The sequence below is a fragment of the Uloborus diversus genome, unplaced genomic scaffold (assembly GCF_026930045.1).
Source record: "Uloborus diversus isolate 005 unplaced genomic scaffold, Udiv.v.3.1 scaffold_828, whole genome shotgun sequence".
NCBI classification, from domain to species: Eukaryota; Metazoa; Arthropoda; class Arachnida; order Araneae; family Uloboridae; genus Uloborus; species Uloborus diversus.
The window spans coordinates 27,257-48,888 of record NW_026559042.1 but is presented as its reverse complement, the minus strand read 5'-3'; the positions used below and the strand labels follow the sequence as shown (position 1 = coordinate 48,888).

Genomic DNA, 21,632 nt, shown 5'->3' with positions numbered 1-21,632 from the left:
CATTCTTGATTTTTTTTCAAGGTTTTTCAAGGGCGTACGAACCCGTGAGAAATTTAGGTAGCAAAATGCTTTGATTTGACGTCATAACTTATCCCCCACTCTTTCCATGTTACAGCGGTTGAAGGTATGAGTAATGACGTCAATCTGAAGCGAAATAATACCAGAAGTCAGATTCAATAGAAAAACGGCGCCGCGGTCGCATGTTCGGGCGTAACAAACGTCAGCACACAATATCTTTTAATGCAATGAAAATTTTTAAAATCTGATTTTTAAGTAAAAACAATATAAAAGCGGACTAAACGGACCAAAATGTTAAAAAGCAGTCTAAAGCGGACTTTACCCTAAAAAACGGACTTTGGCAGGAAAAGCGGACCATTTGGGAGCCCTGCATTTAATTTCAAAAATTGGCCAAGCATTAATTTTTTCGGAATAAATTTTTATCATTATATTTAATTTTTTATAATAGGAATTACAAAAAGTTTACTGGAAATAACATACATTCTTTCAGTTTAAAATATTATTTCCTAGAAAAAATTTCATATGTTGAAAATATATTTCCAAAATATTGAAACCTCATATTTGACTGGTTTCAGAAATAGATGATTCAATTGTCCTATTGTTCAAAATAGTTGTTTAACTATTTGAAATATATACAGTAAAACCTGTCTACAACGAAAATGTTAGGACCTAAAAAAAATATCATAATAGACAGGTTATCGTTATAAAATTTGATTATTCATGCTGACATTTCCTGGGGCCAAAAAAAAAATTTATCGACAGGTTATCGTTATAGACAGTATCGTTATACAGCTTTCACTGTATATATATTTTAACAATAACAAGAACAAAATACTGTTTCATAATACTATTAATGCTGCTCAGAACCATTTAGATCAATCTTGAGTATAGTTAAATAAACATTGGTAGACGAAAGACTAATTTTTTCTATATAATAAAAATGAAACATGTGTAATTAAAACATCACACCATCAGGAAACTTGCAATTTCACTGATAAAGTTTCAAAAAAGAAAAATAAAGTTTATATCTTTTCCTACGTTTTAGTAAAAAAAGTAACAAATTAACCTCTCAGCAAGAAATATACCTGAATAAAACTGGTGTTGTTCTCCAAGTCATCAGGATGATTTTTTAGGTACTGTTCCAAGTGCATCAAAGATCGTGCATAAGCCTTGCATGCAAAAGATGATTTTGCCAATAAGATTTGCGGAATTTTTGTCAAGCAACTTTTCACAGCCAAATAACATTTATCTTGTGAAAGTTTCATAACTACAAAAGACACATGGTTTGAAATAAAATTCGGATTCAAATGTTTTTAAATTATAATTATTATTTTTCTTTTTTTTTTAAATTCCAATCAACTTACCATAAGCTTTAGGATTCTGGAATTCAGAGAGAGTTTGTTGTTGTATATGATTAAGCCACTTCGATAAATGATCAAGTACAGAAAATATTGTCTGGGAACTTAACTGACATAAGTCGCTTACTGAACCAGATGTTTCACTATGAGTTAGCACAGCTAAAATTTCAGAGCAAATCTGAAAACAAAATGGGGAATCATTCAACTAGACCTGCTAATACCTGTGATTTGATACTTTGGTTATAACTAGGCTTCCAGTTTTCTGAAATGTTCAACCGGGATACCGGAATGCCCCTTCCCTAGCTTCGCTAGCATTCAAATGGGCCTACACTCCTGGCAGATTTTTGGTATGTTTTATAGGGCAGTTTATCCTCAATGCTATGAATAAATGTTTACTTATTATGAACCTAAAACAGAGGTAAGAAAAAATAACATAAACAGATAAAATTGAACATTTCTCTTCTGAGATGTAAATTATTTACAATTTATTTTAGTTAGAAAAATGCTTTGAATGATGAATAAAAAATTAACAATACTTAGTTATACTTTTCATTTTGTAGGACTTTTTTAGACAGTCGTTTTGGTTTTAATCTTGTGGTAAAAATCCTCCAGAAGCAAATCTGGGATTAATTTTACAAGTCAATGGTACAAATCATGAAGTAATTATCCTAAATAAGCCTTCACAGTTAATTATTTTCAGACCTTTTTGGTCATTTGTAATCAAATTTATCTTTTCCAGGGCTTGAAACGGCCAGGACACCAGGATTTTGTTTGAAAACCGGGACTGTCATAGTCAAACCGAGACGTCTGGCAAGCCTAGTTATAACCCAATGGCTAACCATTTTGTGCACTCAAATGTGCTTACACAGACAGAGCAAAGAGTGCCTCTATGAATCACTGAGGTAACTACAACTTAAAGTGAAATCATAACCATTAGAATATGAAAAATGAATAAACACTTTTGTGCAACAAAGTAACAGCATGAAGAACAACATGCATTAACTTCGTGCATTAACATTGTAAATGCACGAACGTGCATTAACATTGTAAATGCACGAAGTTACAGACTTATGTTTTGGGATTTCAAGAAACCCGTTTTTCAACAAAGAAAAAAGTGAGCTTCTGGATGTAAAGTCATCCTACAAAAACTTCCAAAGAGCTCATTCTTCTGAAAAAAGCCAATTCACTGTTTTTTGTCATATGACTTAAAGTCCAAAAGCTCAGAATTTCAGCATTGAAAAATGGCTCCATAAACTCTGCAATATGTGTCTGCAATTTACTGCAAACTTGGGCATTTTCGATTTCTATCTTGATTTGTTTGATTTTTAATTCAAACAATTCAAAAGGAAATATTCTTATTACTTACTTTGAAATTTACGAAAAATATCTAACAAAGAAATCAATACATTTTTTTTTTTTAATCATTAAATAATGAAAATTTTACTACACACAAGTCAACTACTTGGATATATGAATAAAAAATCATGACAGAAAACAAAAGCAAATATTTCAATGATTTATTAACACCAAATGATTCGCAGGTTATACAGTTGGACCCTGATTTAATGAATTCATCGGGGCCGAAACTTTTATACGTTAAATTGGGGTTATTCGTAATATCAGGGTGTGATTTTTTTTAAATGCACTTACCAAATCTAAAACCCCAAATAAGCAACTGCATAAAAATGTCCATAATTAGGAACTTTATACTTTTTATTGAGCATTCCATGACTTATTACATACTAGTTAATTTGAAATTTTAAACTACTGAGTTATTTTGTTTGGACAATTTCCTTGATACTCAACTCGAAATAGTTCTCTTTCAACTTTAAGGAGAGAACAAAATACTGCAGCTTTTGCAGCCTGCTGCATGAGATATGCTTTTACAGTTTCCAGGCCATGTAAAGTATTTGAAAAAGTAACAGTTTTAATGGGAGGTTGGTTCACTATCGCTTTCAGCATCAGAATCACTATTCGTTGGTTGTCCCCTCGCCTGTCAAAAATTGTTGATTCCAAAAAAAAAAAAAAGGCTTTTTCTGCTTCGGACAATATGGATGTAGCGTTTAGAAAACAATCCAATATTTTCTAACTCAAATTAACAAAAAAAAAAAAATTTGGCTGTTAAAATAATTTGTAATTTCGGGGTTTATTATTCGGTAAATAGGGGTTTTTGTCTTCATTTTAGTCAGAGAAAAATAAAAATTCGCTAAATCATGAAATTTGTTAAATAGAGGTTCGTTAAATCGGGTCTGACTGCAGAAAGCAACACAATAACAAAACCTTTAAATTGCATTTTGTACTCACTTCATCTTGTTCAGTTTCACTTGAATCTAGTAAAGCATAAATAACTAAATGAGGAAGAAGAAATAATGTACAGTTGAGATCATATTTGATGATGATAGAGCACGAATGGAACAATTTCAAAGGATTTTCTTTCTTAACCTGTAGATTAGAGCATTGTTATTGTCTTATACATGCGAAATTTCATGATAGTATGTTAAAAATATGAGTAATATATGGATGCCTCACTTGCAAAATCGATTAACTCCATAAAACAAAAAACCAAGAAAAGTTATGAAGAAGATAGTGTTATCCATCTGAGTGAATTGGCCCTCGTGTTACATTCTCTGCCATCACATGTTCAGAAATGTGCTGAATGAAAACTTTAATATCAATTCACAAGTTAAGCATTGGTTAAGCACTCTTAAAACAGAAATGATGATTTTTTAAAAAAAGTGGAGTTAATAGATTTGGCAACTGAGGCATGTATATGAGTAATATATATATATATGGATGCTAGCAATATAAGCAAAATAAAAATAAACAAATAATTTTTTTAACAAAATCATCATGATATTTAGCGGAATTAATCCGCGGGATTCAGCGTAAAATTCTGCGGAATTTACAATCCCGCAATTTTTTCCATCTTTTGCCGCTCATAAAACGACTATTTTCACAAGCATCATCTGAAGTTGGAATCACCTTCCTCGAATATATGTGGGCAAAAAGAGCAATAAAAACTGTGTCTCATATAATGAACAGTGAATTCACTACTAACAACACAATAAAAATAGAGCATATTTTTCTGAAAATGAATTGATATTATTTCAGTTTTCAAACGTTCAACAATTAGGAAAATGCATAAAATTTAGAAACATATTCAAAAACCATCACTAAAATTCAAAATCCACAAAGTTGTGCATTAGACAAAAAAATAGAGAAAGTGTATTAAAGATTGCAAATTTCACCAGAGTAGCCTGAATGCAATCATAAACCTGGAAACCTGTCGTTATTCATATATCGGCACAACTCCAGAAGAGGCCGACTGAAATTCGGATGAAACCCTGGATGACTCTCACAGTGCAAGAAGTGCACTGTGAGAGTCATCAGCAGCAGAGTCATAAGCAGCTGCTCAATTTTGAATGTCTCTTTAAACTGAGAGGTTAAAATAGCGAAAGTAACAAAAGTTTTTTACCAAGACTGCGACTTGGTGAAATCAAGTAGCATTCACCCCTTGGTGTGATGAATCAAACGCACTGATACAATGACCAACGTTAATGAAACAAGGGCATTCTCAATGCTAGTTAAATTAAATACAGCAAAACTCATATTCAATCGACATCATTTTTGTCCGAAATTTTCAATTCTTGAGCAAAAGTCAGACATAAGAAAAGAAAAATATTTCAGAAGGTGATGAAGTTAATGGGGATATTTTGTAAATGTCCACTTAATCTCAGTTAAACCAACTGCAGTAGAGCCATAGCACATATTTTCATCAAGAGCAGTATTTTTTGAGCAAAAATCCTTTCCCATCCCATACGAGCGATGCTTTGTAAAGACGCAATGGACTTTTGAGGGCACACTTTTGTGCTCCAAATGATAATTGCAAACTGGGATCTGACTTTATAGTGCTCTATTATTGGTGTATGGAATTCGAGAAAACTACTAATTCACAAGTAGCAAAAGCAGTTCTTTCTAAAAAGCACAGCTTTTTCTACTTGACACTAAAATTTAATTTTAGAAGAATAAAGTCAATTCCACAGGATTGACTCCTTACAATCCCGAACACCTAAAGGACTGAATTAAGAGCGAGATTGGAAACCCTATACAACACCCTGCCTCCTCCTCCTTTCATGATGAGTGCGAAAAATAAAATAACATTTAAAAAAATCTCATTTTAAGAAAAAAAGGCAAAAAAAAAGAAAAAGACTTCAATGATGCAAGACGTTTGTGGCCAATGTTTAATTATGTACACTTGAATCATTGCGGTATGTTTGATTGAAATACACAGCAGTTTTTAAATGTTAATGCTGGATTTTGTTCTGCTTTTGAGAATTTGATTCAGTAAATCAGCTGATTCAATCAAACAGTGCTCACTCTATTTCCAAAATCAGCTGAACTCCTGTTTTTGCAATCTATTCCACAAAGAACTAATTACAATTTATTTATTAAAGAGAAAGGAATGGAGCAACATTGTATGCATCACTATTCACGCAGAATGAATGCATAAGGAAAACATTCATTAACACAAAGAAAAGATATCTTAAATAAGTAGATTTTGTTAAAATTTAAAATATAATTCAATTAATGATAATTAGCAAATAAATCATATGTACATGCCTTTTGAAGAAGACTGTAAAACCAGTTCTTTGTCCATTCCTGGAATGTGCTGCCGTATTTGCTCTGATAAATTGGAACAGGTAATTTCTTACGAGATCTTTGCAAGGATTTGTACCTGCAAGATTTTTACTGTAATGAAAAGTAACTAACACAGTTGCTGGTTCTTTTTCCTAATAAAATCCAACAATAAAAAAGCCTTACTCCCCCACCCCCCAAAAAACAAAAATCAAAGGGAAAATATTCGATCATACCGGATTAGATACAGGTGAAACAAAACAAAGTTTTGTTTAACTAAAAACAAGAATTTACACTTCAAATGTTATTATATGTTCATCCCCAGTTTTAAAAAATATTTAAAATAAAAATACTTGATAAAAAATTAACAAAACACAAGGAAAAAATGAACAGAAAATACTGCTTTCCTGAGACATTTTCACTTTTTTTTTTTCTTTTGACGCAAAATAAATATTGCTTTAAGTGAAGATAATCTATGTTTTGGACAAATAAAATGTACCTGTTATCTGCAGTTGCACAGAAAAAGTTTTTTTTTTTTTTTTGTGAATGTGAAACATAACTCAATGGCTGCTCCTGTTGCAAGGTTAGTGCATGGCTTAGAATTTATGGTGGCACTTCGCACTTAAGATAGATTGGGCAGCAGATTTGGCTACTTATTAAAAAAATTACAGTAGAATATCATAAATATTTAAAAAGATATTGGCAACCTTATGAGCTGCATTTCAATTATTCTTGGATAGGTGACGAATAGTTAAGGATTACACACAAATTTGCAACATTTGCCTGTAATTGATCAGTGATTCCTGACAAAAACAAATGCTTTGCAAACAATTCCTCACAATTCGTTGCTTATTCAATTATAATTGATATTCGGCTCAATAGGTTGCCAATATCTTCTAAGTTTTTCTCATACTCAACCAGGGTGGCGACAGGAACTGGAAAAAAAAGTTCCCTGACTTTTCCCTGATTTCCCTGATTAAGTTCACCAAATTTCCCTGATTTACGTCACCTGAAAAGCATTGCATATTAAATAAAATGCAGTGTTTAAAACGGTTTAAGCTGTTAATTAAAAATATATTTTGAAAAGATGCTCCTTTTTTTGGTAAAAATAGTTATCAAATTATCGACAAAGAAATATTATAGGAAATCTAAAACAAACACTTTACTTCCAGAAACCAGTTAACATAAGAATTCTGAGAAATTATTAAAACCATTCTTAAAGGCATATCTAATCATGATGAAACTAAAAATTTTAAATGGAAATAATCTTGAACTGAACTTTTAAGCAGTATAATTGTTACTGCAAGAGTAACAAGTGATAGTTAAAGTAAAGAAGCAATGAAGTTCTACTTACGTAAAAAATACTGAATCGTGTGCAGGTAAACGGCAGTATCTGCAGAAATTAGTATTCGAGATATTTGAAGAAATGTGTAGTGGATTCAGTACTAACAATGGGAAAATGCTGGAATTCGACGTTTTTTTCTCGCCTTTTTTCAGCGGAAACCAAATAAGCGAGCTTGTACAATAAAGGTAACGTACCATAGATGACAAAAATGCAAAAATTAAAAAGAATACTTAGCAGTTTCTGCCCTTTACCTGCACACGGCAGAATAGACATATTTATGCAAAACAAATTGAAATCTTCCAACAACCAGTCATATTGAGCTATTCTCTAATTAAGAACTTAGGTTTTAATGAATGAATACAGTATTTTTACTATTAAAAAATAAGAAAAATATTTACTTATGTACACAACTCGGTTTCAAATGATTTCATTAGTTGTCGAGAAAAAATCTTAGATTACTTTAGTTACAAACAACATCGCAAAACAACATTGCAAAAACAATTATTAATTTCAAAATATATATGTATGTGGTTTTAAAATAAAAGATTTTTTAAAGTCTGAAAAAAAAAGAAAAAAAAAAAAACCTTCGAGTAATCTGAAGTAACAGGGAATAATAAAATGGCAAAAAAAACAAATTTGATTTTAAGTCAAATTAATTTTAGCAATTAAATTAACTTGAGAAAACAAAGATCTTTTCTTGAAATCGTGATATAAGAGTATGCTAATTCCTTCAAGACAATGAGTAAAAGCAAGGGAGCAAAGTCATTAATGATGGCTTCCTCTTTGCCTGTGGGGTTGTTTATTTTACACAGCATGGAATGCGTGAAGAAAAATTCAAGCTAAGTAAAATAAACAACTTTTCAGACAAAGAATCAATCTTAGGAGGTTCATCCTAAAATTGAATACTTTGACCTTGAGGAAAAAAGATGCACAAATATTCGGCAATGTATAATCGCACCTTATTAATTTTACTTTTTTAAAACAAATAATAGGCAAAAAATTCGCAGGGAATCAAAGTACTTCATTTTGCAAGGGAAAAAAAAAAATTTTTTTTCTTCATTTGATCAATTTTCCCTGATTTTTTGCTATTTTTTCAAAATTCCCTGATATTTCCCTGATTTTTCCCTGAGTGATAAAGTTCCCTGACTTTTCCCTGATCTCCCTGATTTCCCTGATCTGTCGCCACCCTGTCAACTGTAATTTTCTTATAAATTGCCAAATCTATTGCCCAAGAAATTTCAAAATTTATAAAATGCTATCTTTCTTGCATGCATAATGATAAATTATATGCTTTAAATACTCATACTTCCCACACTTTTCAAACATTTTAATTGAAATTTTAGTGCAATGATTCTCTTGTACACTGTCAAGATTTCTGAAAATCTGGTAAGCCAGGAAAGAAATCTCAGCATGTTATGAGCTAAAATTTAATTTTAATTTACATTTATATACATGCACACGAACATAGTTTACATTTTTGAAAGCAATGTTTATAGCTTAGTGCATATAATTGAAACGTTCATAAAAATGTATAAAATTATTGCACATAGTAACTAATACTAATTGCTGAACTAATAAAACTAATAATTAATTCCTGGAATTTACAGCATATTCCCAGCTATTCAGGGGCGGATCCAGACAATTCTCGGAGGGGGCCATTTGGAAAAATACGATGATTTGTTTTTTTTTTTTTTTTTTTTTGAATTTTACAAATATCAATATAGCATACCTTTAACTAGAGCATTTTTTAGGGAACTTTCACTAGGCGACGCAAGTTTAACATAAAGGCTGTAACCTTCCCAATAATTTTCCTTTTTTCTGAACAAACGTGTGCATATATCATCGCCTCAAAGTGGTATTCCTGTAATCAGTACTGTGCTCTGAGGCGACTGCATTGGACTTCTGATAAAGAGGAAGCCGATAGGAACCAACCGTAAATATAATATTAACTCCAAAGTAAAAGGGGCACGGGGATTTCTCCCCCAGAAAATTTTCGAATTTGTAGTCTTAAAAACACATTTTAGACAATCTTTGGTATTGTTAGGGGAGAAGAGGTTCGGTGGCGCCCCTGTCTATTTTTCGAAATTGTAGCTCTAAGAATGCAGTTTTAGACGATCGTTTTGATGATGCTAGAGCGAGGAGAGATTTGATGGTCCATGTCCCAGGAAATTTTTCTGATTTGTAATCTTAGAAATGCATTTTAGCTGTCTTTTGTAATATTATGCACTCGGGTGCAACCCCCTCCCCTCGCCCATTTTTCGATATTGAAACCTTAAAAGCGCAAACATTATGTTCAATAAATTCAGAAGAGAGAGGTTCAAGGGTTCTCCTGCAGATTTTTTTTTGCAATTGTAGTGCTAAAAACAGAGTTTAATACGATCTTTTCGTGATGTGACGTGGAGGAGAGATTCAAGAGAACGCAACAAGAATTTTTTCTAATTTGCATTCTTAAAGATGCCTTCTAATTATCTTTGGTAATGGTGTGGGAGAAGAGGTTGGAGCGTTCCCTCCGAAATTGTAGCTCTAAAAAGGCTTGTTTAGATGATTTTTGGTGATTTTTAAGGGGAGGAGAGATTAATGGTCCCTCAAAGGAAATTTTACTAATTTATTGACTTAAAAACGCATTCTATACTATCTTTGGTAAAGTTAAGGGTAGAAAAGATTCTGAGGTCTACTCCCAAAATTTTTTCAAAATTAAGCTCTTTAAATTGCAAATGTAGGCAATCGATGATTCATAAGTAACTTTTAGAGGACCAGCAATTTTCGAAATTGAAGCTCCAGAAACTTAGTTCTTGAAGATTTTTAATGATGTGAGGGAGGGAGGAGTTTTTCCCCGGAAACATCTTACAAAGCAAGCGTTAAAAACAAAATCTAGGCCGATTTCGATTGATGTTGGCGAAAAGGAGAGGTGGGGGACCCTTCCCAGGAAGCTTTTATATTATTTTTTAAAACGTGGTTTGTAGCCAATCTAGGGAAGATTCACAAGAAGAAGATGAGTGGTTTTGAGCAGACCATATTAAAATTTTTTTGCCTGCCACTGCATTTATTATAAATTTTGCTTTCGGATGGTGCTTTGATTCTCTCATCACAGTAGCCAGAAGGTATGTTAATTCATATGAAGAACAAAAACAGAGTAAAAAAAAACTTAAAAAATTTAATTAAAAAAAGTTCCCAAGTAAAAATCTTAAAGTAAAGAAGCAAGGTATAATGTCTCACCTTTCAAACTACCTGAACGTTGTATTTCATGATTGCATGCAAAATAGTTTTGTCTTGACATTGCACACAGACACTGACATTGCATTTCACACAAGGTTATGTTTAATAATTCTTTAAAGAAGAAAAAATTTTGAGAGAAAAGATTACAAGGAGCTTGAAATAATAATATTCATACCTTCTAATCACTGATGGCAAAATTTATGTCATTTTTATAAAACATTTAGCAATTGATAAAAGGGGCAGAAAAATCTGTAATTTGTCTTACTGTGAATGAAACAAAACAGCTAATATTTCTTGGATGTCAGGAGAAAACTTCTTCCACAGATAATTCCCACCTTTCTCATCTGAACATTTATAAAATTTCAAAACTTCTTGAATAGCACAAGCAGAACAATCCTGCAAAATAAATAAATAAATAAATAAATAAAATGTATGTGCACAAGGATTATATATACAGTGAATTCGCAATAACTTGAAGTCCAATAACTCAAAGTTTTTATCAAGTCTCGACTCCTTTGTCTTTAATACCATACTAATTATTCTCAATATCGCTAAGTTAACTTCCTTTAACTTGAAGTTTTTTCAAAGATGATTTGAAGTTTATTTCGAGAGAACGAAAAAAAAAAAAGGAGAGAAAGAAACAAGTGACTATGAGGAGAGAAAAATTAAATCACCTTCACTTGCAATCCCTGCACAATAGATCTCTAAAGCAAGAAAAGCACATGTTGAGTCAATGTGCCATAAAGGAGTTACATGTGCCCACGTGAGTTAGCTTATTTTCTTTTGTTGTACTGTACTGTTTACACTTTGACATGTTGCTGGGCTACGAATTTGCTTTTAAGCTGTCAAGTTGTCAACTCAACTGATTGTACCTTTATTCAAAGGCTGACCGATGTTGAGATGCGTTTCCCTTCATTCTTTAGTTTGATCATTTGCTGATAAGTTCCCAAGGGAGAGAGAGTTTTCTTTACTATTAAAGGATATCTAAAAAGTACTCTGTCAATGATATTAAAAGAAAAACTTCTAAAGCGGTAAAATCGGAATTTGAAACGAATTAAGATGTGCACATTTCCTGAAGAAGAATCAGCTCTATTCAAGTGGTTCCAGCAGTACTGAAATCAAAACCGTTCGATTTTTTCTCTTCATATTTTTGATTAAACTGTGCATATTGTGCTTAAAATCTTTTAAGTTCTGTAATTGTGTGTGTTATATGTATACATATAGTTGGCTCTCTGTTTAACGACTTTCAAGGGACCACAAAAAATCGTCCTTAAATAGAATGCTTTTAACACTGTAGTGGACCATCTGAGACCATGAACAGCCGTCGTCAAATAGAGAAAGTCGTTAAATAGAGTCTCGTTAAACAGAGAGCCAACTGTATTAATTAAAATGTCTAAAACTGAAACTAGTGGTAAGTTGAATTTCCAATAAGTCGAAGTTTTTCATCAGTCCCTTTAGATTCGAGTTATCGCGAATTGACTGTATATGAAATGATGAATGAAAACGGCTTTATGGCCTAAAGTGAGAGATTGAAATTTTTAGAAGGGGTGGTATAATTTTATAGGGTTTTGAACTCATTTAGCAAGGGTCTCAGCTTGAGGTGGGGGGGGGGGGTGCCCCATAGCATTTGAGAGATGTGCCATTGCTCTTGGGACAACCACTTTGCCCGATGATTAAAAGAAATTAATTAACAAAAAAAAAAAAAAAAGACGTCAAAAGATCAGCTAAGAATAAGCAGAAAGGAAGGCATTGCGGTTTTAAGACCATTTTTTAATTTTGTAATTTTTGAAGAATGTTATAAATTCTCTTGTTAATTTATTTTTCCTATATAAGTGTCAACAAGTGCAGTGTCAACCCCTAGTATGGGAGCCCACTACTGGTGGTTTTATCTTACAACATAAGGCTAACATATCTCAGTGAATCTGTAGTTTCAGCATTAGCAGGGGTCAAAATATCAGGCAAGGATTAACGTTGAAAGTGACCCCAGTTGTGATTTGTAACAATTACAACCAAATATTCAAAAACTTGTCAAGAACAATTAGTGGCAGCCTCCTATTGATGTTGTGAAAGTGACTAGTATTTCATGCCAACATCATCTGGATCCTAGACTAAGGGTAACCCAAGAATGGTGACAGTTGGTTCCCTTTTTTTGTTAAAGCTTATAGCTTTTATTTGAATCAATCATGAGTGGAATTAAACAATGCAAGGAACAGCTATATGCTGTATTTTTTTCCAGAATTTGTGCTTTAGAAGTCACCTTTAGAAGTCTTCAGCCCAGCAAAATACTGTGCTGTTTTTTAAATTTATAAATTAAAATTAAGTATTTTAAAGAACAAGAACTAATATTAAAAAAATAATTTAAAGTCCGACCCTGATTGCTGACCACATATTGAGATGAACTTTGCAAGTCAGAACAAATGAAAATTTAATTTTTTTTTGTAATTTGAATGTATTTAAATTTTTTAAGGTGGTATGGAAACACGGAAAAGGAAAGAAAATCACACCAAAAAAATTTACAAGTTGCAAAATTAAGAAAAATATTTTTTAAATGCATACAAAAAAATTTCACTAATTTTATAACAATTTTCACCCTAAAAGACTCCACAAACCTGATGTCCTCTTCTTCAGATCTCTTACCTATTTAGAAAAAATGTACCTTAATAAGCAAGATACAGCATAAAGTATAAGAACATTCATTTTAGGTCTCTTTTAAAATTGCATTTTTTTCGACTTAATTGTAAACTTGTAATTTTGAGTTTTGCAAAAAATGCTTCAATGATGTAACAAAATGAAGGGCACTTTCAGATTCAAAGTTATATAAGCATCAATTATCAAAACCTAAAAAACACAACTATCACAGATTAGTGTCATCACATAACAGATTATTATCCCTAGAGTAGTAAGTAGGACAACTCTGTATTGTTGAAACCCTTAATAAACTTCAATGTGCAAAAAGGGACCATGTAATGTGTCTCAAAAAGAAAGTTGCACTCCTACTGAGCTTCATCAGCTGATTGAACACACAATAAAAATATTAACACCTCCTGAAAATATTAAAATTACAAAAATTAAACAAAAACAAATCAATTCAGGGCTACCTGTATTCCACATTCATCTGCTGCTAAAAATGAATGAACAAGTTCTTGAACTAATGCATAAGCAAAGTTTTCGTCATCTATACTACTGTAGAAATTTGTCCGAAGTTTCATTAGAGTTGGCACTTTTTATATTTAACCTAAAAAAAAAACATAAAAGTATTTATTTCCTTTATTTTTCTAACTAGCAGTATCCGCACAAAGATGCCCATGCTAAAAATTTAATGGAAGTCCGTTGAATAAAAAAAATTGACGGCCCCTTCCCCTCTGATGTGAAATGATCAGTTTTCTTTGTATAAAATGCGTACACACCTTTTCAAAAAAAAAAAAAAAATATTAAAATTTCTTTGGAATTCAAAACTTTTCGTCAAATCATTAAATTAGATTTACAGTTGCTTTAAAACTCTATTTAGCGAGTGAAGTGGTTTTTAATCCAAATTGAAATATTTTGTCAAATAAACAAAAACAGACATCAAATAATATCTTTCAAATGTAAAAATAATTCCGCAACTCTATTGCTTATCGCCAAACTTGCCCATCAACAACATTCAAAAATCATCGTCAAAAAAAAAGAAGAAAATGTCGTACATTTCACTCCCATAAAAACAAATCAAAAGTTTCTTTTCTTTCAAAACAATGAATTACATTTACAGTTGCTTTAAAGCAATAATCCTAGACTGAGCCCCTGCTCAGCGCCTAACATGCCAAGCGACAACTCTACGGGAACCCAGCCCTTTTGCGAGTAAAGCGGATGTTTTTTCTTTGGCAATAATAAATGTTTCGCCAACAAACAAAAAAGTATAAAATCACATTAATAGTAGCTTTTAAATCTTTATATTAACAGCTGCATTGCCCCGATTTGCCTGGTCTACCTTGAGAATAAAAATTGTGTCAAGTGACATATATTCAACAATGGGGCTTAAATAAAAGAAAAAAAAAAAAACACCATGCAAAATTACCCTTCCAAACAATGACAACAGGTATTAAAATACTTTTAAGAAATTAAAATGCGAAAGATGGATTTTAAAAGCGTAACCATGGAAACACAAAATAAAATAAGTTTAAGAAATTAAATGCAAAATAAGGAAAGAAACAATGGATTCAAAAAGCGTAACCGTGGAAACACAAAAAAAAAGGGTTGACAACCTGAATCAAAATGACATATTTCAAACTTCATTTTAAACGCTTGTAACTTTTTTTCCTTTGAAGATAGAAGCTAAGTTTTGCAACCATAGGTCGAGAGGGATCTGGAGTAAAAAATGTCGCTTATAATTCCGTGGCGCCAAGTTTGTGGAAGTTTAGGAAATTAAAATGAAGCGAAGCTAAAAGATGTAACCATGGCAATGCAAAAAAACATCAGTAATTTTAATGGAGATTAGATTTATTCGAACTTTATTTTTAACGGCTTGTAACTTTTTTTTCCTTTGGAAATAGGTTATTTTTTTGATTATTGGTTGAGACATTTCTGGAGTAAAAAATGTTGCTTTTTCCAACGGTGTCAAAAAGAAAACTGTGCGACAATTCCTTCACTTTTTATTGATATATTTAATGAAGAAAGTAGTGCCTAAATTTCAGCTAAGCCTAAAAAAGTTTGAGCTAAAACGCAAATTACGCATGCCGTATTTAAGTTACAGCATTGAAACAAATTGTTTAGAACGCGGAAAATTCTACCCTTTTCAATGATATGTAATATTAATACGTGCAAGTAAATTTCACTCCCATATTCCGGAATTTATGTGAAATTTGGGCCTAAATTGGAATAAAAAAGAACTATTTATCGAATTTTTTCGAATTATAGTAAGTCATTCAGTAAGAAAGCACCTTTTATATAGTGAAGGAATTTTTCAAATTGGTGCAGCGGTTCCAGAGATTACCTTGAACATATAAACACACGAAAATCTGCCCTCTCTCATTATAATATTAGTATAGATATATCCTATTCAAAACCAATCAAGTAACTGCACAATTAAAAATAGCAAAACATTTTGTTATTTTACAAAGTTCCCACTACTTATCATATGGTTGCCACCAGAAATTAATAGCAGAACAAATCTTCGGTAAAAAAATTATAGTTTAACTCAGCAACAAGGTCATACAAGGGACTAGGCCATTTACAAAGGGCTTTCTAGGTCATTGCAAAGCCAAGAATCTCAATTACATGCTTGCAACGTAATTACATGATTCTTTACTACATAAAATGTACAAAGATACTACAAGTGTAAGATATACATTACCTCCCAAGATCAATAGCTCCAAGTTCACCAAGACATTCACCTAAAGACAGTCTAATTCGAGAATCTGATTCACGGCACCCAGATATGAGCTAAAAAAGAAAAGGTACTACTAAAACGGAGAACTTTAAATAGCAATAAATAAGCTATAGTCCTGCCTCATGCAAGCAATTTGATAAAATTCAACAGATTTAAGCATTAGTATGGTTCCACAAAAGTGAGAAAATTTGAAATTGTATTCTAGTTTGTTATTTTCACTGCGCATTCCCCCCCCCCCCTCACTGAATCTTTTGTACTTCTCTGTAAAAGTAAGTATGCACTGGAATTTTGATTGTTAACAACGGCAAAATTTAAAATTTTTTAGAAAAATATCTACTTTCAGAACTATACTTCTCATATTCTAAAAAACTAAACATAAACTAATTATTGACTAAGCTCCTTTTTAACCCTCCATTAAATTCATTTCCTGAAGAAAATTATAAACTCATTTCTCTTTTTTAATCATAACTTATATCATTCAGTAAGTTACTTATTATGTTTGGCACTCTTGATTTCCTTAAAAGGTTTTAAACCTCCAGTTCAGTCACTTCCTATGCCAGGCTGATGAGTGCTAATAAGCACAAAACTGCAGTCCTCGGCTGGAATGACTGAGCCGGTGGTGTATTTCCTGTATAATTTATATCAGCTCAATTTTTCGTCATTCAAACAATGAGGGACAAATGAAATAATTAATCTATAATTCAGTAGAATTCATCAATTCAATAAAATGATAGATATCATCAAAACTATGATGTATTAAATCATCTCTTCCCAAATTAATTGCTTTTCATAGAAATTACAAAAAATTCAGAAGAAATAGAACTATAAAAATTGATCATTTCATGAGAGGTCCCTAACGACATTAAAAACAAATACCAATACTTAAAGAAATGTAATTCCAGCTTAAACTTTTCAACATAAAAAAACCCTAAGTCATTGGGAAAAAACATATTAACAAACTGTAATAAAACATCCAACTTACACTAGCAACAAGATGTGATAACAGATTATCAACATTTTCTCGTCCCAAAAGATGTTCATTGATGGCCATCTAAAAAAAATGTAACATAACACTTATTCAAATCTGTATAAATAAAACAGAGAATATATCTTACTACTATTATATATGCGAAAGTTTGTCTGTATGGATGTATGGATGTTTGTTACTCTTTCACGCAAAAACTACTGAACGGATTTTAATGAAACTTTACAATAATATAGCTTATGCATCAGAATAACTTATAGGGTAGTTTTCGTCCCGTTATGGGGGGCAAACCTCCTTAGGGAGACAATAAAACACAATTTTCGTATAAATTCTCTAATATGGGGATGAAAAAAATACATGCACTTATTTACATTATATATCCATCGAAAGCTCTGATTTTTCTGCTGAAGATGGCACCTGTTCGAAATTTCTAAGTAGAATGAAAAACGAGTTATGAGCTTTTTAGTTCCATGTTCGAAGGCTTTTCTAAACTCAATGCAGTATTTAGTGTATCATCTCAACTCCAGGCGATAGCGACAATTGTTGTATTGTTGGCTATCTTTGCTTTTTGTGACTGTTCAAGGCATTTCTCAAGTCAAATCTTGAAGTAAGACTTTTGCACAAGATTGGTAAATGGATTTGTTTATTATTTTCCATTTTAATGCAATTTTGAGGCAATTAATGCCTTTTTTTTTATTTATTTGTGTTGACTGGGTCGATCAGCAGGAATCTAGCCAAACTTTTTTTGTGGAATCAGTTTAATTGCTAAGGCATTTGGCAATTTTTACAACTGTCGCTGTTTGTGAAGCTAAAAAGTAACACAATACTATTTCTCGGTTTTCACGGGTAGTCAACTTTACTGGTTTTACTGTAGTTAATAAAACAACTGCTCAGTAAGCATTAGATAAATCAAGTTGTAATAAATATACGCATTCTGACACCAAGCAGCTTGAAACATTTTCTTTTTACTTATTTGTTTCAACAAAACAGTTCAAAAACTTGATGGTTTATTGAACTTTTTTAACTTTTCAATTTACAAAGTTTGAACAGAACAACGTCTGTCGGGTCCTCTAGTGTGATTATATGTGTGTATGTGTGTGTATGTTCCTTATACAAATCCACAGTTTACGTCGAATTTCGACCAAATTTGGCAGGGAAGTGCTTGGGCACCCGAGAAGGAACGTGGTGGGGGGGGGGGGGGGGGGGGGCAAACGCTAAAAATGTACCGAAACGTTCAAATTTTGACTTTTGGGTCCAAAAATGGCATTAAATGGGTTTTTCTACCTAAAATAATTATCCAACCAGTTTGATTCTAGAGCCATTCGAAAGACCGAGAAAAACACCCCAGGAGTAAATTTTTTCCTTCGAATTTCAAAAAAAAACCAAGGCTATAAAATCATCAGAAGAACAGTTAAAAGCATTTCTAAGTCTAATGGAACAGCATTTTCATGTTGGAAAATTATCGTTTGCATCTCATTTTAAATTAGCCTAAATAAAACCATCCAGAAGGCTGCTTCTTTTCTTTTTTTTTCTCGACTGTGATTAAATAAAAGTTTTGTTTTTATTTTGAGGTAAAAATTTCTCCTTTTGATTACTATTTGGCGATTTTTCTTTTCTTTTGTACTGCCAGCAGAAGATAATCAAGGATTTTAGTTGTATGTATAGAGGATTGTGTTTAATTTATTCAGGAATTTTTGATTTGCCATTTTCTTTCTTTAAGAATGACTATTTTAACGGGAAATTTTACCGTTTTTTTTCCTATTATTTAAGCCTAATTGTTGAACACACCTCACTTGACATAACTTTTTCTTTTGAGGCAAAAAACTTTCAGCTTTCATAAAATAATTTTTTAGCATCTCAATTTCCTTTAAAAAGTACCTCTACCAAGAAATCAAAAATAATTTCATTACTTTAAATAAAAATAACCTCCTTTAAGCTGCAAACAAGAATGCTCAAAATTCTACAAAAAATATTGAGAAAAGGGAATTCTTGCAAGGTAGAAACAATCTTAAATAACAAATGCAATGGAATTTCACCATGCTAATGATAATACAAAAAAACAATGGTATCAAAAATGTTCAATTCCTCAATCTAATAACCAGTTTAAGAATATTATTACAATTCCACCTTTACTTCAGGAGTCCTTGAAATATATACGACTCAGTCCTTTTGAAAATAAAGTCGAAATATATACGACTCAGTCCTTTTGAAAATAAAGCACGTTTATTCACAGTATTAACAAAAAAGTTCTCACATTTGCCACAATATCCAGCAGTTTATGCAAATATCATAAACATCTTAATTGCGACAGTAAACATGTATTTACATCCAAATACAATAAAACAAAAATCACAGCTAAAATAGCCACACAGGTAACAAAACTAAACACACTCACAGCCAAGTGAAAATTAGACTAAAAGCTGACTGACTAACTTTGACGACAGCTACTACTTATATACCCTAGGAAGACACTACTACAACATTCAAGTAATTTCTAGGGTTATTTTACAAGGTTTGGAATTTATTAAGTCACCAGGGATTTACCGCTAAATTTAATAAAATGCATTGAAGTTAAAACCTTCTAAAACAGCGGTTCCCAACCTTTTTCCGTTGCAAACTCCTTTCAATATCCTAAAGAAATTGGCCAACCTTTGTAGTAAGAGTTTAAAAATATAAATTAAAACAAAAAAAAAAAACTGAGTTTTGGACAACATTTCTTGTTTTGAGTTGCTCACTAGCTCATTATATGTAACAAAAACCTTTCTCTCTTTTTTTTTTCGGGGGGGGGGGAGAATAATTTTGTAAAAACATTTATTCTCCCTTGCTACAAGAGCGTTTTGCTGCACAAATTATGGGAATTCCTTTTTCAGACATAATGCAATTTGTGTTGGGTTATTTTTTTTCCTGATATGTTTTTTACTGCATACAAGGGCGCCCATATAGGGGGGCAAGAGGGGGCTTGAGCCCCCCCCCTTTTAGAATAAGAAATTCCTTGCTTTTAGTGGTTTTTTCTTTGCAAAAATGTATAAAAATTTCTTTTTCAGCCATTAATGAATAAGTTATTAAAAACGTCAACTCTTAATGTGTCTAATCTGTACTGAAATCAATTACCACGGGGAAAATATTTTGCTAAACCATGGGGAAAATTTTTGAGCCCCCCTTCCCCTTAAAAATTTTACATATGGGCGCCCTTGACTGCATATGTTATAATGTAGCAAGTTTCGACTTCAAAATTTTCCTGAAGAAATTCTTTTATTTATTGATACTCTTCCATTGATGTATTCGGTTAATAACCATTCCATCTCTATTGCATCAATAAGGCTCGAAATAGTTTAGTTTAATGCGAAAATTAAAGTAAAAATCAGCAGCAGGATCGCATTTATACGGTTTTCTGGCACAACAGGACAGAAGTGAGATAAGGTTCTGCTGTGCGTTTTGTTGTTCAAATGGTTATGAAAATAACCATCAAAAGTTAATATAAAAAATGGTTCAAAAGCTCGCATATGCTCCTATGCGATATCTTTTATGTTTTTATCATGTTTTAAATGAATTCATGGTCTTATTGGATAAAATCGATAGAGGGAAACTGAAGTAAACATATCAAAAATTTGCCATTTGAGTATTATTTTTGCAAACTTCCTTTGTACTCTTTGCAAACCTCTGGGGGTTCATGCACCACCGGTTGGGAATCAATGTTCTAAAATAAAGTTAATATGTAAAGTATAAAGTAGCAAGTATTTTTCAGATATATTTCAACAGTCATTGATTATTTTTCAAAAATTCAGAAACATATTATTATTAAAAGAATCTGTCTATTAACTTCTATTACAATTCTAACCCCACAGTTCTAAAGTTTCTTCTCTTTTTTTTTTTTAATGAGCAATTTGCGCATGTTACCTGATTGGCTTCGAGAACTTGTTTCAACTTCTGCAGAGCATGCAAGCGCACCTCCAAATTCTCATGACTAATGCCTTTTAACGAATGACAGAGTAATGAGTAGAAATCAGTTATGCTAGAAAATAAACAAAAATAAGTAATGCATTGAATATTACATTGATTTTTGAGACAAAAAATTTTACAAGTATTTCTTAAAAAGTTAAAACAAATAGTAACATATGTTTTGCTTATTATTACAATAATAAATGTGTAGTCAAACCCTTCATTTTCAACCCAAGAAAATCAAAATTCACTTTTTATGAGCTTACATTCATATCATAATTAATATTTTGTGCAATATTTTGGGTCAAATAATTGAGCAATATTTGCATAATATTTTGTATAAAATGCGTATAACTGCATGCCTTTTGCCAAGTCACAAAAAGAGGAAGTCAAAAAGGGATCTGAAATTCAAAATATAATGGGTGTATGTAAACTTTTTATTGATTGATACAAACATTAGGAACTGGTGGGGGAAAGTGGTCAACAGGGTAAAGTGGTCATAAATAACACTACAATGTGTTCATTGACTGGACTAACTGGCATTATTAAGGTTTTGCTTTCAATTTAGTGATCAGTTTTGCAGTTAATACTAATCATTTACTTTCAGTATGCTAGATTAATACTGAAAACAATTCTTACAAAATATCTTGATGAAAATACCAACCTGAAATTAATCAGTTTGGTTTTGAAAACCAAACTGATGGGGGGGGGGATACTTTTGAGATTTCATAGTAGGGGAATGTGGGGCAAAGTGAAATGGTTATGATGACC

The 21,632-nt window shown here is 31.9% G+C and overlaps 1 protein-coding gene across 1 annotated transcript in view; it reads right to left on the bottom strand.

Annotated features, from left to right (window-relative positions):
* LOC129233956 (serine/threonine-protein kinase ATR-like) overlaps positions 1 to 21,632 on the bottom strand; it is a gene marked incomplete at both ends in the record, with an annotated part of 65,368 nt that overhangs the window by 24,430 nt on the left and 19,306 nt on the right. Inside the window, 10 exon segments of the mRNA XM_054867867.1 lie at positions 1,104 to 1,301; positions 1,375 to 1,554; positions 3,681 to 3,818; positions 5,997 to 6,111; positions 10,838 to 10,968; positions 13,671 to 13,763; positions 13,765 to 13,807; positions 15,902 to 15,990; positions 16,920 to 16,988; positions 20,820 to 20,934. Coding sequence (XP_054723842.1) covers positions 1,104 to 1,301; positions 1,375 to 1,554; positions 3,681 to 3,818; positions 5,997 to 6,111; positions 10,838 to 10,968; positions 13,671 to 13,763; positions 13,765 to 13,807; positions 15,902 to 15,990; positions 16,920 to 16,988; positions 20,820 to 20,934 — 1,171 coding nt within the window.